The sequence below is a fragment of the Cynara cardunculus genome, assembly GCF_001531365.2.
Source record: "Cynara cardunculus var. scolymus isolate 2C chromosome LG 11, CcrdV1, whole genome shotgun sequence".
Taxonomy (NCBI): domain Eukaryota; kingdom Viridiplantae; phylum Streptophyta; class Magnoliopsida; order Asterales; family Asteraceae; genus Cynara; species Cynara cardunculus.
Genome location: NC_037538.1, coordinates 14,184,221 through 14,200,928, shown reverse-complemented (window position 1 = coordinate 14,200,928; position 16,708 = coordinate 14,184,221). Strand labels below are relative to the sequence as shown.

Below are 16,708 nucleotides of genomic sequence, written 5' to 3'. Positions count from 1 at the left end.
ATTCAACAAACATGCATATATATATATATATATATATATACATATATATATCTTCTATATGCACACAAATCACGTTCTGCACATACTAGCACGTATCAAAATATCATGCTATCACATAATTATTAAATCAGATAATCACGTATTAAATACCTTGGGTAATAACCAAGATCCGGTTATTACAGTTGCCATAACTTTGCCAATGAATTGTTGCCATATTGGATGTTAAGAGGCTCACATTGAGGAGTTCCTACTTTTTGATAACCCACAGGACTAGTTGGAAAACTAAATCATCTCATTCACTAATCCAATAAGTTCACCACTGAAAAGCAATTCTGTAGATATTTTAGTACCTTAACTTACATATAGATCTAGAACACACTAGAACGAAGGATATTGACATGTTCCTTATGCAAAGTGTCAATATAGGATATCCATGATTGGATGGTGTATTTTTGTTGAAAATGTCATATATTGGAAGACTAAGTAGCAAGATATTGTGTCCTGTATCGAGATCAAGTAAGAAGTGTTCCCTAGATGGTCACGGACATACAATCACACGTACACAAACACACACACAGAGAGAGAGATGTAACCTGAAGAACGCTAACATCCAAATAAGTTAGTTGAGGGCACCCTCTTGCAATGGCTGTTATTCCAGCATCTCCTATTTGGTGGCAGCCACTGACATTTAGATGACGTAACAAGGGACAGCCATTACCAATAGTGACCAGAGCTTCATCCCCTACCCTGGTAATATAAATGCAACAAATTAGTTGGCAAAGAAGTTCAAAAAATGAATGTAGCACATCAAAGACATGAACGTAGGAACTTAAAAGCAATTGTTTCATTGATAAAAAGGAAAAACACGAATATATATACATATACACACACATATATACTGTGAAAAGGGAGGTTTTATATAGATGAGAAAGTGTCCAAGCCTAACAAATGTGAGACTCTAACACAAGCCCGGGAACAGATTGTCCCAGAGTGTTGAGAGAGGTTTGGTGGGAGGGGTTAGGTGACTACTGATTGCCCCAAAGTGTTGAGTCCTTAAATGTGGTAGACCTTGACCATGTGAGAATATGTGGAACGCCATTAGATTACAAAAGAACCTTTAAAGAGGAAATTGTCGAAGCCTAGCCACTGCATCATATGCTATTTCATGTGCTATTTCTCTTATGAACTCTCCAAATCGTGAGATCTATATGCATCATGTGCTATTTCATATGATTCTTTTATCTATGGCTAGAATTTAATGTAGTGATTAACTTATATTTGTTTCACATGTATTTGGTTCACAGAGTGAGCCTTCTTGCGTGTTTGTGAAACAAAAAATACATGTAAAAGAGTTTCACATTCTGGACCGAACAAATGTGAAACAAACACATCGTGAAACAAATATATGTAAATCAATACATTAAATATTATACTTGGATGGAAAAAAGATCATGTGAAACAAAACCTATAGAAGTTCTCATGGATCTCACACATTTTGGAGTTCCCAAATGAGTAAACCCCTATATATAGAGGGGTGTTCTCGTTTTATGAAAGCACGTGAACATCCATATGACATGTGATACTCAATCAAAGACATGGGGATCTTTGGTGCGGGCCAAGTCGCTAGCACATCACTAGGTCCCTTCACATGTATTATCACATGTAATATGGGAGCTCTCACGTTTTCATATATATATATATATATATATATCTCAAAACCCAACAAGTGATTTTGATTACCAAACATTTTCTTTTTTTTTACATTAACAGAGTTGACGGCAGCATCAGATCGACCTCTCAGAAGCTCTTTTAGTGAAATTAAAATAGTGATAATTCTTACAAATACGGCTGCATAAATTTAACCAAAAACAAAGTCAAAATTGAAGTAATACAATCAAGAGGAACTAAACTAGGACCATCAGCATGACGCAGAATTTTAGCTGGGAGAAGATAACTCTACATATTTTTTAACAAATTGATAGGGTTGATTATAGATCTGGTATAGTTGATGATAAATTCTACATACATTAGTGAACTTTCAGATAGAAGTGATCTATTTATATGGTTATAGTGTGTTCCAGTCTTGGTGAAACAACAATTTTGCTTATAAGTACCTTTAAATAATATCCATACCTATTATATACTGTAAATGAGAGCCAAGGGGGCTTGATGAGGCCAGAGGCCTAAGCATGCAATTTGTCAAAAAGGAATCTAGGCTCTACCGCTCTAGACAAGCAGCCTGACTCGTCTCAGAGCAACAAGTATTATGACAGTAATAGCAATTGGCATATGTCGCAGTATTAGTTTTTTTCTAATTGGGCTTGTAAACGGTAATCACATATATGATTATCTACTAATTCCAGTTCAATGCTTGTGAAGGCAACCATGTTTAAGTTTGTGTCCATCTGATGTTACTTGACTGCAAGTTAGGTTACAGCTATATTCTATTAAGCTAAATATTTGACCGACTATGTTATACATGTTAATCTCTGCATACCATGTATAATTATGTATGTACAATATGATATATTTCTTTATGAAATCCTTGAAGACAATATAATTACTCATCTGTGAGCGGGTCACAGGCTCAAGTGAGGGGTACAATCATGTAGCAAACGTAAGGGAGACCATGTACAAAGACGTCTCTGTCCAACCCTCATAAAACATAGGAGCCTCTGTGCACCATGATCACCCATCAAAGCCTAATAGCGTTTAGAAAGAAGAAATCGGAAAACTCTTACCTATCACAAAACCGTATGCTGAGATCTGTAAGGTTTTTACAGTTGTCACCAACAGCTATAATTCCCTTGCTCCCAACCTATGAATTACAAGAAAACAGACAATTAATATCCTTGTAGGTGCAATAGATTTCAAATAGCAGGTAATACAAGTAACTTGAACTGAATTATATCAAAAAGAAATTATAGCATGCAATAGTTCCAGTGGAATTCCCATGTAGGTTAACTGAAAAGTTTTCATAGAGGTTAAAGAATGTTGATCCGTAATGTTGCTCTAAAACATCACAGATGACATTTTCTTGACACACATAGCACACATCAAGGCAGTTAATTGTGGTCAAAATAAAAATAAAAATCTGACAAGTAATATTTATAAGCACACCCGATTACATACAATACTTAACGTAAATTGACATGGACATATTTGATTATTGAATGAAATTCATCTTCTAAACTACTCAAGGATTGCTGCAATAGAAGAAAAGCATGGTAAACAGGCACATAATTCAAGCATTTCAATTGGGGAAGCATTAGGCATGACATTCAAGTGCCAGCTGAGGAGGATGTGGGATAAGTAGTTGCAGCTGGACATGGAAACCTTTAGGCTTTTCTGAGGGCATGACCTCTTATGAGAATTCTTGGAGACAACAGATTAGGGTTGCCAATTATCTGTCGGGGGGGTTTTAGCTACACAGTTGGAAGGGGAGGGGAATGGAGGAGTAGAGGGTTGGTTGGTAGTTCTTTCGATCTTTTTAGATATACCTCTAATAAGCTGTTTTAAGTGTTGTTCAAAGTATGGGAGTGTGCGTCATTACACACGTCTTTATTTTCCACACTCTTGTTAAACTTTCTAACTCTAAGTCTCTAATGCCTTTTTCACGCTGGTTTTTGTACAAAAAATTTATAATGCCTCAAGCTTTCCAAAATCGTTTCTAATTCTCTCAAACATCCCTAAACCTTTTGCAAGTCAGGGGTCTTCATGGAAACAGTCTCTCTACCCATAGGGGTGGAGGTATGGCCTGTGTATATGTTACCCTTCCAGCCTTCCTAGACCTTACTTGCGCGTGGGATTTTCTAGGTACGTTTGGTTTGGTTTGGTTCGGTCTATGAGATTTTATAAAAACAATAACATACAAAATATAAGAGAGAAAATGTCACGCGAATACAAACATTTAAGAGACAGCACCTCATAACATCTGCGTATATGAAGCTTTTTCAAACTCTTGCAGCCTGTAGCAATGCTGCATATGGCATCATCCCCAATCACCGAGCAATCAACTAAGTGAAGAGCTTGCAAGTACTTGCAACCTTTGCCAACTTCAGATAGGGCTTCATCACCTACTTTTTGACAGTATAGTAACGCTAATTCCGTGAGACGCCTGTAAATTAATCCATATTACCCTCTTAACACACTGTCAAGCTATTATACTCATTTACTGAATCAATGCTACAAGAGCCGTTCACTAGCTTCATATTGTAGGACCTGCTGAACTTTGGACCACGATGAAAATTTCTATTTTCAAGTGTAATACTTAAATCAAATAACCATTGTCAAAAACTTTGGGAAAGGAAAAATCGAAGTAACTACAATCCAAATTTGAACAGACAACCCAATTCATAGAAGCATGTTGGCAGGAGGCCACATCTCAGGTAAATCAATTAGACTTTTTCTTCCTTTCCCACATTGCAACAATTCTACAATGTAACATACACACCCTGCCTGCTACATACAGCTATACTTGTTAAAATATGTAAATAAAAAAACTAAAGAGCTTATTTCTACAAACCTTTCAAAAAACAAGAGATTTAGTTACCCCAACAAGTGTGGGATGAAAGGCTTGTTCAGGTATAAACTTTTATGTATACTGAAAGCTACAGAGAGTCAATTGCTTACTTTAGAAACAGAACTTTATTTATTAAGAGAAGAAGGATTATCGATAACTAATGATCTATGCATACATAGAGGATCATAAAACATAGGTCCGAGACAAAGAGGCTATCAGTTTGAGAACACCAGAATATAGCAAAAAGAAGTTTCGAATCACTAGCTAATTTCCAGTGAGGTTGGAGGATCAAACAACATATACAGCAAAAGAAAATTCTAAAAACTGATAAATGACAAGAAACCTTACATGCAAGACCTTCCGATGCTTTCCAGCCCATAAGTACCAATGTTGTGGCAGCCATTAACTTCAAGACGTGCAAGTTCAGAGCAACCAGCGGCAACAGCTTCTAATCCCTTATCACTCAGAAAATAGCAATCACTCAGCATCAGACTCCTTAATTTCTTACATCCCTTCCCAATGGCACAAAGACTCCTGCATATGTCAAACATCATACATAGGATCATATCATCCAAATTTATTTCTCTCTTCTATTTCTCCGCGTAAATAATCAGCGTATTTCCGCTTCAAAGTAGAGAATTTAGCTTACAACGGTCCTCTGTTTCATTATACTAAAAAGAAGGTACTGAAACTAATACCAAGTTAATATCTCAGTGCTATAGGTCTTCACTCTTATGTTGATACTGAAATTTAGTTCCTTCTATCACTTCTTTACAAAAGCATTGCTTTTGGTTTTTTATCCCAAAAGCAAAAAGTATATGTGATTCCGACTTGTTGAGGTCCGTGCAACATGAGGCCATAAATCTTCCTAATACTTACAGTGATGCCTTCAGGCCAATATGCATATGTGAAAGACAGTTTGTAGAAGTTAACAGCTAAGTACAACTACAGATCCCCTCTGGATAGAGTTACCTGAGGTCGCTTTTACAGCAATTAGAAGAACAAAACTCCACACATCTTCAAACTAAAATACCTTAACTTATCATACACCCTCCACCAAGCAATAGATGCAACATATGGTTGTTATAAAAATGACATAGTTTGACTGCATGCCAAATGCCACCCTTATAGTAAAATAGTGTTTTAATAGATAATGCATCACATCATGGATGTGATGGGAGAAAGCATGTGTTAATCTTGCATTCTTGCCCTAAAATTTTTAATTTAGAGAAAGGCTTGTTGGCCAACATGTATTTATGGTCCCATCTTGGTAGCACTTACATTTTCAGTTGCAGGTTTATATTTTTTTTTGTAACCAAAATAGAGTGCGATGTCTTCATGGGTATGGAATCAACTGTGTTTGGATAAACTGAAAAGTGGATACGTGTTTAGCAGTTCTTATTTTCTCAAATTTTTCTTAAGATAACTTGTTAGTTCCCTTCTCTAGAACAAATAAATATACCTTCTAGCCTCCTCAGCCTAACATGCTATGTTCTCCAAAAAGCCATACACCATTAATTTTGTCTTACCTTCCATGCTTTCTTCTTTTTTCTGTTGATCAATATTTGAAAGGACAGGGTAATATTCAGAAAATTATGCCAAAAATCAATGAGGACTCATGAGATCTGAACCAGAACCATTACATTCCAGTCACATATGGTCTTTTACTGCTTCGTCCTCCCCTAAGTTCTTCCAATTCCCACTGCTTACTTTCTTGATGTGGGTGATGTATCCAGGACTCCTCCCCCCTTGTCTTAGTGTCCCGTATCTTTTACCATTTCTGATATCCCCTGTCTCCATCTTTCATACTCTGGTTTCCCCATCTCCTTTGTCATCCATGCTGTGGTCGTTTATGTCTCCTTTGGTTCATGTCAATGATCAGAAGCTCAAATGGTCATGGAGAGAATTTGTGGTAAATATTAATATATATATATATATATATGAGGCTATCAAAGATGGTTGTTGGTACCAAAAAGAACTTATGTTTTGTAAGAGAACTATTAGAAAGTTAAAATCGAATCCTAGAATTCTAAGAACAGCATCCTTAACTGCTCCAGCCTCTAAATAATCGTTACAACTCTCTTGGAGTCCGACAAGTGTTGTGAAAGGTCAACCACAAGGGTTGTGGCATAGTGGTTGAGGCCCAGAGTATGTGGTGGAATATCCCATCTACCCTGGGTTAATTTCCAGGCGTCCACAACAATTGTGGCTACTGTGTTTATCAGTACTGATCTCTTACAGTCACAATTTGCCAGGATTACTCTAAGCATAGCCTGGGACACCCTTCCAAAAAAATGTGTTGTGAAAGGTCAGCTGAGGGTAGAAAAGCTCTAATCAAGCAGATCATGATCAGAGTGATCTGATTACAGCCAGAACAAGGTTGGATCACGGTTGCTTAAGAGATCCTTATCTTCTCTAGTTTATGTTTATCTGTTTTAGTTTGTGTGGCGCATATACTTTCAGCTCAGTAACTAAGAGAGTGAAAAATAAAAGTGCCTCTGGACAATTGGCTAACCTGCAGGTCTAGTATAACGACTATTTTTTGCTGGACTGATTGGATTTCGTATCACTTTGATCCTAACCCCCTAACGGCAAAGTTGACGGTCGTTACAGGGGTCATGTGCACAGCACATGGATTTAGTTAGGAGCAGTCTTCCATTTACTATTTTCATCTTCAACCTAATATTTGTATACATCCAACTTCATTTTTTCATTAAATCAGAATTCATCCATCATATTTTTTATTTTCATTACAAAACAAATCGTGTCCATTTATATAGCAAACCCTTGATTTACTCTAGAGCTGTTCTTTTAATTTTTATAAACAGCCAGTACCAATGAAATCACAACTTACTCAAAGCTTTCAACCAATAAAATTCAGCATTTCAGCATCAAAGGTTTGTCAGTGACGGAATGCACGACATCAAACTGCATCTTCCAGAAATAAAATAAAAACCCAGATGGGGAGACCCAAGCTTTATAGTTAAGAGAACAACAAGGAACGAAGCTGAGAAAGAAAAGCCAGGGCCTTCATTCAGTTATCACTCCCGGAATCAAGAATTAGATGGGGGGAAGGATTTGCTTACTAAAACCGGTGCTGATAGCAGATTAGTTCCTTGTACTATACCAGATGCTCAAACAAATATATCGATGGTATCTTGGCAGCGTCATATATCAACAATGATTAATGTGAGGATTGGCAAGTCAACAAATTAAGAACCAAGTTGAATTCTAAATCTGGGTGAAGATGCATAGCGGCATTGAACCAGGAACTGTAAGAATAAATCGATGCCAGAGTAAGTGCAACAAAATCTCCAATGGTCAGAACTCTCAAATCCCCTGGTGTTGGTCATCACAAGTGTACTGATTGGATCCTTCTCCGTCTTCAAAGAAACTCTTAAAATGTAAATCATGATAGCATGACATAATAACAAAGAAACAAGTTCAGGGATAATCCACCACCTAACTCCATGTGATTTAAACCACCAATATCTACATTCTACAAAAAAGAATTAGAAGACCTTTCTATAGCAACAAACTGCAAGTGTTCGTTTACGATGTTCACATGTTTCTGGAAATTTAGAGTATTGGCCCCAAATTTATGTAAGTTTGTTTATGGTGTTCATGTGTTTGTTTATACGTTGTATTGTGACAACCAGTCCTCTCCCATGAAAGGACCATACACATTGAGGTCAATTGCTATTGTACTCTGACTTGAGGTGGTAGGGTCTTCTAGTGATCCTTTTTCTACAGAGCCAGTTTGGATCCACAAAGGTGACCAGGTTGCCAATGTGTAGCAAATCCGTTATGAGGATCACAAATTAAGTCTTTATAAGACAACATTGACTGTTTTGACATATATGCTCCAACTAGAGAACCGTGAAGACTCTTCTTACCTAGAGATTCTCTTGTTTTATGTTTATCTATTCTAGTTTATGTAGCCTATATATACTTTCAGCTTTCTAAATAGAAGAAACATTTCCCGAAAATATCATTTTTCAGTTGCAAAGATCAAAAAAGCTTCACAAATCTCTGGCAAGATCTAGGGATGCAGATTGTTTCTGGATGGTGGACAAAATCATTTAAGTTAAGAGAGGATGGAGAAGCTTTAACCAACATTAGAGCATCACAGTAGGATTTGGCGATCAGAACAACTTCAGGATAATCTGGCAACCTTTATTGATCATAGTAGGTTAGATCTTGTTTTTGAATTAAATCAGGTGCAATAAAACCGTAAGGGAAAAATCGCAGAGCAGATTCAGGCAAGAAAAAGAAAGATGGCAGTAGACAGACACGAGGGAAACAAAAGAACACACCAGAGCATCCAACAGATCATGGCATAGGAACGAAACCAAGGGAAACTTCAAACAGCCAATGCTAGGGTTTTTCATGTAAGAGAATAATGACTTCCAACCAACAGCATGGAAGCATAACTCCCAGTTCTCACAAAATATTTACAGCCAGGTTGAATTATGTTATTACTGGGAATGGTATAAGTATAGTGTCTGATTGTAGGCCTGATGGACCAAGAAATGAATATTGAACTAATTAACATATAAGCCTATAAGCCTAAGCTAAACGTAACAGAAACTATTATGACATCTATTAGGGGGGAAGAGAAAGGATGCGGAAAAAAGAGGGGGAAATGAGAAAGAGGATGAGACCACAAAGATGCTTCATCCTCGTCTTCATTACAAATAATATAGAAAAGTCCACATGATTTGAAGACAACAGCTTCATTAATTCAAGTTGTCAAACATGTGTTTTCCCTTGGATAGTGCGTCTTCTAAGCCATCAAAGCACAGGCCAGCCTATAGATAACGTATACAAAATCTGGAAACCAAGTTCAATCTAAAAACAAAAACGGTTCCAAACAGCACTTATCTTCTCAGTTCTTATTATTTAAAGGTAAGTGAAATAAGTGTGCCTCAAACTACCTAAACTAGGTCACTAGCCTAGATGTAATGACAAGTACGCTGGAAGATAAGCATGTTTTTTTTCTCAAAACTCATGACATATGTAAATGTTGCATTTGGCATGGGACATCTTATTATAGTATTTTTGCATCATTTATGAACAACAGAAGTCTTAAAATTGCATACAAGTTGATTTATAAACAAACAAGAGCTTGTATGAAAAAAACAAAGAAAGAAAACTAACTTGTCCGAAAATCTCTGGAAGCTATAAAGTGCCAATGACTCCAATGACACACAAAGGATGCCTACAGCACTCAAAGCCTCATCTGTGACATTAATGCATTGCAAATTCAGATTTCTGAGATGAGGGCATYCTTTGGCAACAGCAAGTACCCCTTTGTTGTGGATAAACTCAGAGTCCAATGACAAGGTCTCAAGAGATCTGCAATAAGACCCTACAGCTTCTAATGATACATCACTTATTTTAGCACATGCAGCAACACCCAGTGATTTCAAGGTCTTCCCACAGCCAAGGGCTAACTCAACTAAACCAGCGTCGGTTAAACCTTCACAAAACCGCAAATTCAGCGCTTCAAGTTGTTTGCAACACTCTCCAATAGCACCTAGACCTTGATCTCCAACATAGCAACCCTTTGGAAAGAAGTGAAGGCTAAATTTTAGTTAGATATTGAAGTACAACTGTTTCATATGTGAACATGGCTCTCACATCGATGAGAAACATAAGAATGGTACACATAACATGATGCCATAATTCTTGGAGTTCGTCGAGTCAATCAGAATTCAGGATGTTTTAACAGATAACATAATCCAAATTTTTTTCGCCACATTGCTGTCATTCAAAGTTCAAATTCTGAAAGTAGAATTTGGTTTGCAAATCTGATACTTGGTTCTTAACACCACATGCCACTCGCAAAATTCATTCCTAGAAAGCCATTTACAGAATCAACATCCAATACAGGTTTTTATTACATCAGAAAGTCAATAGAATATTCCTTGGGAGCAGGCATGACTCTACAGCCCTGAATTTGGAGATCAATACAGACTACAATGCAGATGATATCCTAGTATAGTTGTCACGGGCTCACACACCACGACAAGCCATGGCAGTAGCCAACCAACAAGATTCGTCCGTACAAGTCGGTCACTATATACTATTTATATGGATGGATTAATATAATAAGATTAAGCACAATATACCAACATTGAACCACAAGGGTTGTGCCCGATTGGTTTGAGCTTGGGCTCCAAAGGTCAAAAGTGCCTGGAGGTCCCAGGTTCGAATCCAAGGAGGAATAAAAATCCCCTTGTGGCCACGGAGGTTCGAATCCAAGGAGGAACAAAAATTCCCTTGTGGCCACGGAGGTTCAAATGCGGTGACTCCGGGCTACCCGGTTGCCCTGGGATTAGTTGGCTCGCATAGCGGGTTGGATATCCAGGTTAATCAAAAGAAAAAATATATAAACTATTTGATGTTGAATATTACTAGCATAGGCCCACTTCTTTTTTTTTTTTTTTTGGAAGTATATAAACATATGCCCACTTTCAACAAGCTAGAACACAACAATAAGTGATGCTTACATTTTAGAGTTTTGCAGCCTGGAACTTATAAATTAGATTACATACATAGGTCATGGCACATAACAGCTATAAGGCTTCCTGCCTAGAATCTAGATTTTATAGTAACCGTAAATCTTAAAGCAACGTATTGATAACCGTTGTTTCAGCTTTGGAAATAGAAATAAATAAAAAGTAACAGATAAAAACTTGGTTATCTCTACGACTCTACTAAACAAAAGGAGAAGGAAGTAAGAAGAAAATAGAAGAGTTGCATACTGAGAAAAAAAAAAGAACAAATAAAGATGAACTAGAGTCGCATTGTTCAACCATTGAGAGGAGAATGGAGATGCTCTTCAGAGGATGAGCGATAATCCCTCTTATCAAAATGTAAATTTTGTGTTGCTTAGTTCATCACCAGTGCACACTCATCATTCATCCATTCTCAAGTGCACGATCCATTAGAGCTTTAAGTTCAGTTGCAAAATTGATTTAGGTAAGTGGAATTCTGTTTCTCCCTTTTAAGTTTATTTGAAGAATATTGGGCTTGCAGTGACATCAGAAAGGAAACCGTTGTTTACACCCACATGACATCATGAAGAATTACAAGGCAACTGCCACATCAACACTAGGGGACCCATGCCATTTGGTCACCACTAGGATGACATGGCAGCACCAAGGCAATACCATGGCATAGTCATGACAATAACAGATCATGCTAGCCATTAATGTTGCCAGATGTGACAGCTAGGCCTGGACGCCACTCTCTTTCCGGGTTATTCCTAAAAGAGGGGACCTCCTCAACTAAAACTGATCCATAGTTCACAATGAACGAGAGTGAAACAAGCTTTTTACCTGCAAATCTAAAGATTTCAAAGATTGACATTTCTCCGCTACAAATCTAAGGCCAGCACTTGTTGCATTAGAGCACCATATTAGGCTCAATTTCTCAAGTTTGGTAAATCCATCAGCAACAGCAGCCAAACCAGCATCAGATAGACAATAGGAATCCAATTCACTAGCTCCAGACTCACTTCTCTCAGACACAATGTGAAGCCTGAGCCATGAGAGAGCAGATTGGCTAGCACTACGCCGTCTCCCCTGCATTTTGAAATAACCAGGAATTACCAAAATATAGTTTCCAATCTGAGCTTGGACACACATTGCATACTATTATTACCACACAAGTAATCAAACATCCCCCAGCCAAATTACTGTAAATGGTTAGCCTTAACAAGTCTTGATACAACTGCCATCTAACTATATTGCGTTAATGTCAACAATGAACATTGGAGGGAACTCCCAATTAATGCAAGTACAGCAAAGGTTCTTATTCCTCTTCAAAAAAGCATATTGTTGGTGGACAGAAGGTATATAATTTAATTTGTACAGAATCTAACAAGACTGTATTTGTTTTCTTGTTGCACTAAAAACCTGAACCCGAATGCAGCTGCATCCTACCTAAGAAAATCAATAATTTTTTTCAAAAAATCAAACCCTAAAGCCAATGCCACATGTTTTATAAACGTTAGGCCTATGCAAATGCTCGCTCATTTGTAAAGGAAATATAATACATGATGAGCCTCTATGCATCATTCCAAAAGAGTACTCAACAGAGTTTTACACGTTCTTAACATAGAAAGCAAAAGGTAAAGATCTCGAAATCTTTGCCAACAAAAATCTATAAAAAATTGAACTTGTTTTCCATGTACTCTTGATGTGTGAGATTTTCACACCAGCAATACACAAGAGATGGATCTACTTGATGGACAATTAATTGTACTCCCTCCCTCTCAAAAGAAAAATCCCAGTAAATGGAGGTACAGCGCATGTCTTATTCATCATCAAGTGCATAGTTCGGTGAATGAAAGGTAACTAGTTTAATTTTTTTCAGTAAGCAATCAGTAACTAAGGAACTGGACTTTTTGCTTATTCTTAATGTCCCGTTCCCTTGAAAACCTGAACCGAAGAGAGTTGAATCCTACTCAAGAATGTCCATAATTTTCAGAAAACTGTAACCTCAAGCCCAGATCACATTTTTTATCAATTTTATGCATATGAGAATGCATGCTCATATGTAATACAAAATTTAGCCTTCATGCATTATTCCGAGAGGCGTGCTGCCGTGCTCCTAACAAAACAGGTTTGCATGTCCTTAGGTTAAAGAGGAAAAGGTCAAGAGCTCCAATTCTTTGTAACAATTGTATATAGAAATTTGAACTTATTTTCTATTCACAATTCATGTATGAAACTTGCACACAACGGTTCACAATAGATGAAATCTACTTGATGAACGCTTCATTCTACTTTCTCCGTCCCTGAAGGAAAATCACAATTAATGTTAGCACAGCACAGGTTCTTATTCCTCGTCAAGTGAATAATGTGGTCAATAGAAGGTGTATAATTTAATTTTACACCAAATTTTAATGTTGTAAACCTCGTAGTTCGTGGTGGGGAAAATCCAACACCAATTATTAAGCACTCCGGAAAGCTAGCATGCAAAGTCAGTATAATGGCGTCATCCCGCACAAATTGGTGATCAACTCTCCAACAAGAAGGTCATTAAAATTGTTTCAGATGTGACATGGCATTCTGCAATTACAGAGAACGGATGAAATGTTTCAGGTCTTAAGGCAGTCACAAGTGGATGTGAATATATGGATGCGGATGTAGAAAGAGCATTTCATTTTAGGATGATGTGCGGGTGGGAACAGAACCCCTTAAATACAAGTATCTGCAACTCTTCATGATAGACCTTTTATCAGGTGCTCTTGTATCCGTCTTCAACATTGTTGAAGGTTGAAAGTAATAAACTTTATACTCCCGAAAAAAAGAAGATATAGGTTTACTAGTTTCAAAATGTTATAAATGAACCCAGTATATCCCATCCGGAGGTGGGTATGGGGTGGGTAAGATTAAGAGTAGAGTTATTGCTCTGGTGAAGACCTCTGGCTTGTGAAAAGTGTGTCAAAGAGAGAAAGTCAGATATGATAAATTTTTGAAAAGCTGGTTAGAGTAAACAAAACATACAAATCGAAGCATGTACAAGAAAAGCATAACCAATTTCTTAAAAACTACACACCCCGAGTCTAACTCACCCTCTACTTTTCCAGTTCCCTACCTCAGTCCGCTCAAGCTACAAATCCTCACCCCTAGTCTGCTACCCTAGTCTTGCGTCTCAGGAGCTTGTATCAAAGGTGGTGTCCTCGAAAATGCCTAAAACTGCCATATCCATCCTCTGTTGCTCAACCCACATCCTCCTCCGCCTATATTACATATTAAACATTATAAAAAGTGTAGCCCATTTAAAATTGAAATGTTCTGATGCATGCTTGTACTGAAGGTTTCTTACATGTAAAACATATGCTAACACTATCATAATTGTAACTTCTTCAGAAGTTGAACAGAATTTGTCCATAATCCAATTTTGACTGATATTCTTAAATGATATTGCATAAGCAGAGTAGCAAACCACAGATGACCTTGTTCATGCAAATTTCCTAAAATGGAAATCTCAAGTTGTATATGAAGTATTCCAATCCTGGTAACCGCTTTTGTAAATATCATCAAACCGAGACTTAGGTATAACCCCAGAAATTGGTGCAAAAACAAACAAACCAACCAACCTAAATATCAAAACAAAACCGGGAGAAAAGAGCTTACGAAATCGACCGGGAGAGAGATGGAGAGTCGTTCGTCGATGTAAACGTTGGTGACATTAACAAAACGGCTTGCAAGAAGGTTAACGAGTGCATCCGGGCTACCGGAGGCCCCAATACGAATGGTATCACGGCTGAGGCGTTCGAGGGTCAGCCAACGACGGCAGACGAGAGAACATGCGTCTCGGCTCGACTTTGAGTCCAGGTCACGGAAGATCTCCAAGATCAACTCGTCTGGTAACATCGAATTTATCCAATCATGCCCCCTCATTGCACTTTAGTACAGATTCAATATATCGACACAACAGAGAGAAATCGTGCATATGCAAATTCAGAGAAATTGTGTGTGTGTGAGTGAGAGAGAGAGAGAAATATGAGAGAGATGGAGCAAGAAAAACAGTGAGTTTCATGGATTAATGTGAGTTTTGAGGTCACTCGGTAGATCGGCGGTTGAGTTCGATGAATCGTATGGTTTCAGGCTTTCAGCTGATAAAGTTGGTTTGCAGGCCCCACACATTCCTATAGATATATGTCCATATCCGGCCATATGGTAAAAGCGGTTCATGATAAAAGCTAAAAAAACGAGTAATGACTTGCGGTAGGTGTTTATCAGTAAAAATTAATACTATCATTTATTTATGGGGTAAGATTTTAGTTTATTAAAACGGCATCATATATAACAATTTATCCAGTAAGCACTTATCATAGTAAGAGTCATTGTTCTCACTTATCAGGTAAGACTCTCGGTCCTTGTCTTGCTCTTACCGTATAAGATTTTTGGTTCTTACCATATTCATCCGATAATATAATGTGATTTGGTAAGCGCTTATTCGGGTAAGCATTTGTTAACCCCAATTGTTTCTTTGAATGTTATGGATATATGAATATAAGTAATTAAAATCATATTTTTATTTTTATATACGTGTACATGTTATATGTATACCTAATAAATTGTTTACAAATTACTTGTATGCACATATATATATCGTTAAAATGAATAGTTATTTGAGGATTTCTTAGTTTTTCATTTACAGTTCTTCTTTGAATCTGACCATTGTTTTATATTTATTTCCAACGAGAAAAATTAATCAGTTATTTGAAAAACTAGTTGTCGTTTTAAAAACTATAAGACATTGTGGATCTGGTTATGATATTGTTGGCACACCTTTGCTCTTATAGCATAGTGAAATGATGTCAACTTGATCTTGAAAACGGTGTATGACCGATATCAATATATATATATATATATATATATAGGAGTGATCAAATGAAAATCACTCTCATTTGTAAAAACGTTCCCATATGTATATATATATAGGGGAGCGATCAAATGCAAACCACTCAATTTGTACAAACCGTGCAAACTTCATTCAACCAATCATAATTTTTCATTTTGTTCATTTTTTTGTGATTTTGAGAGGTTGATTAATCATTTTTACTGTGGAGGGTGTTAATCATAGATATTATCATCTTCATTATTTTAATTTTAGAGAAATACATGAAATAGTTTCATTAATTTTAGAGAATACATGAAACAATTTCATTAAGTATTATGTGAAACAATTTCATAACCATATATGAAACAATTTCATCAAAAAAGTATTATATGAAACAATTTCACAAGATTAAACAATTTCATGAAAAAAATTTATAAGATTAAACAATGAAATCGACGAATGAAGATGATTTGCACTGTTTACACAAATGAGGGCAGTTTTCATTTGATCACTCCTCTATATATATATATATATATATAGGTGGAGGTTCAAACGAGAACCCATGTGATTTACGAGAACGCGAGAACAACTTAATAACCTCAAACTTTTTTAATTAATAAATTAACTTTTATTATATATAAATAATTTAATAAGGAAAATAATGTAATTAAGTAATTTTTATAATTTTTATTTTATTTTAATTAATCATAATTATCTTTTCACGTTCCACGTTTTTCTCTTGGTAGTTATCTTCTTCTCCTTCGTTCATGATAATCTCCATGGCTTAACATCTTTTCTTCATATCACACCTCTATCACA

The 16,708-nt window shown here is 36.7% G+C and overlaps 1 protein-coding gene across 5 annotated transcripts in view; it reads right to left on the bottom strand.

Annotated features, from left to right (window-relative positions):
• The window catches only part of LOC112520752 (F-box/LRR-repeat protein 4-like), a 25,283-nt gene extending 10,211 nt beyond the window's left edge, over positions 1–15,072 (bottom strand). For all 5 annotated transcript variants that reach the window (XR_003070076.1, XM_025129272.1, XM_025129273.1 and 2 more), the window contains exons 1-7: positions 14,677–15,072; positions 11,869–12,114; positions 9,683–10,089; positions 4,871–5,056; positions 3,925–4,117; positions 2,742–2,818; positions 594–747 (exon numbers count right to left, since the gene is read on the bottom strand). Coding sequence is in view for 4 of the 5 variants with exons in the window: in XM_025129272.1 (XP_024985040.1) it covers positions 594–747; positions 2,742–2,818; positions 3,925–4,117; positions 4,871–5,056; positions 9,683–10,089; positions 11,869–12,114; positions 14,677–14,943 (1,530 nt within the window). In the remaining variant the exon portion in view is untranslated. The remainder of the gene's footprint in view (positions 1–593; positions 748–2,741; positions 2,819–3,924; positions 4,118–4,870; positions 5,057–9,682; positions 10,090–11,868; positions 12,115–14,676) is intronic.
• Between the last annotated feature and the right edge of the window lie 1,636 nt (positions 15,073–16,708).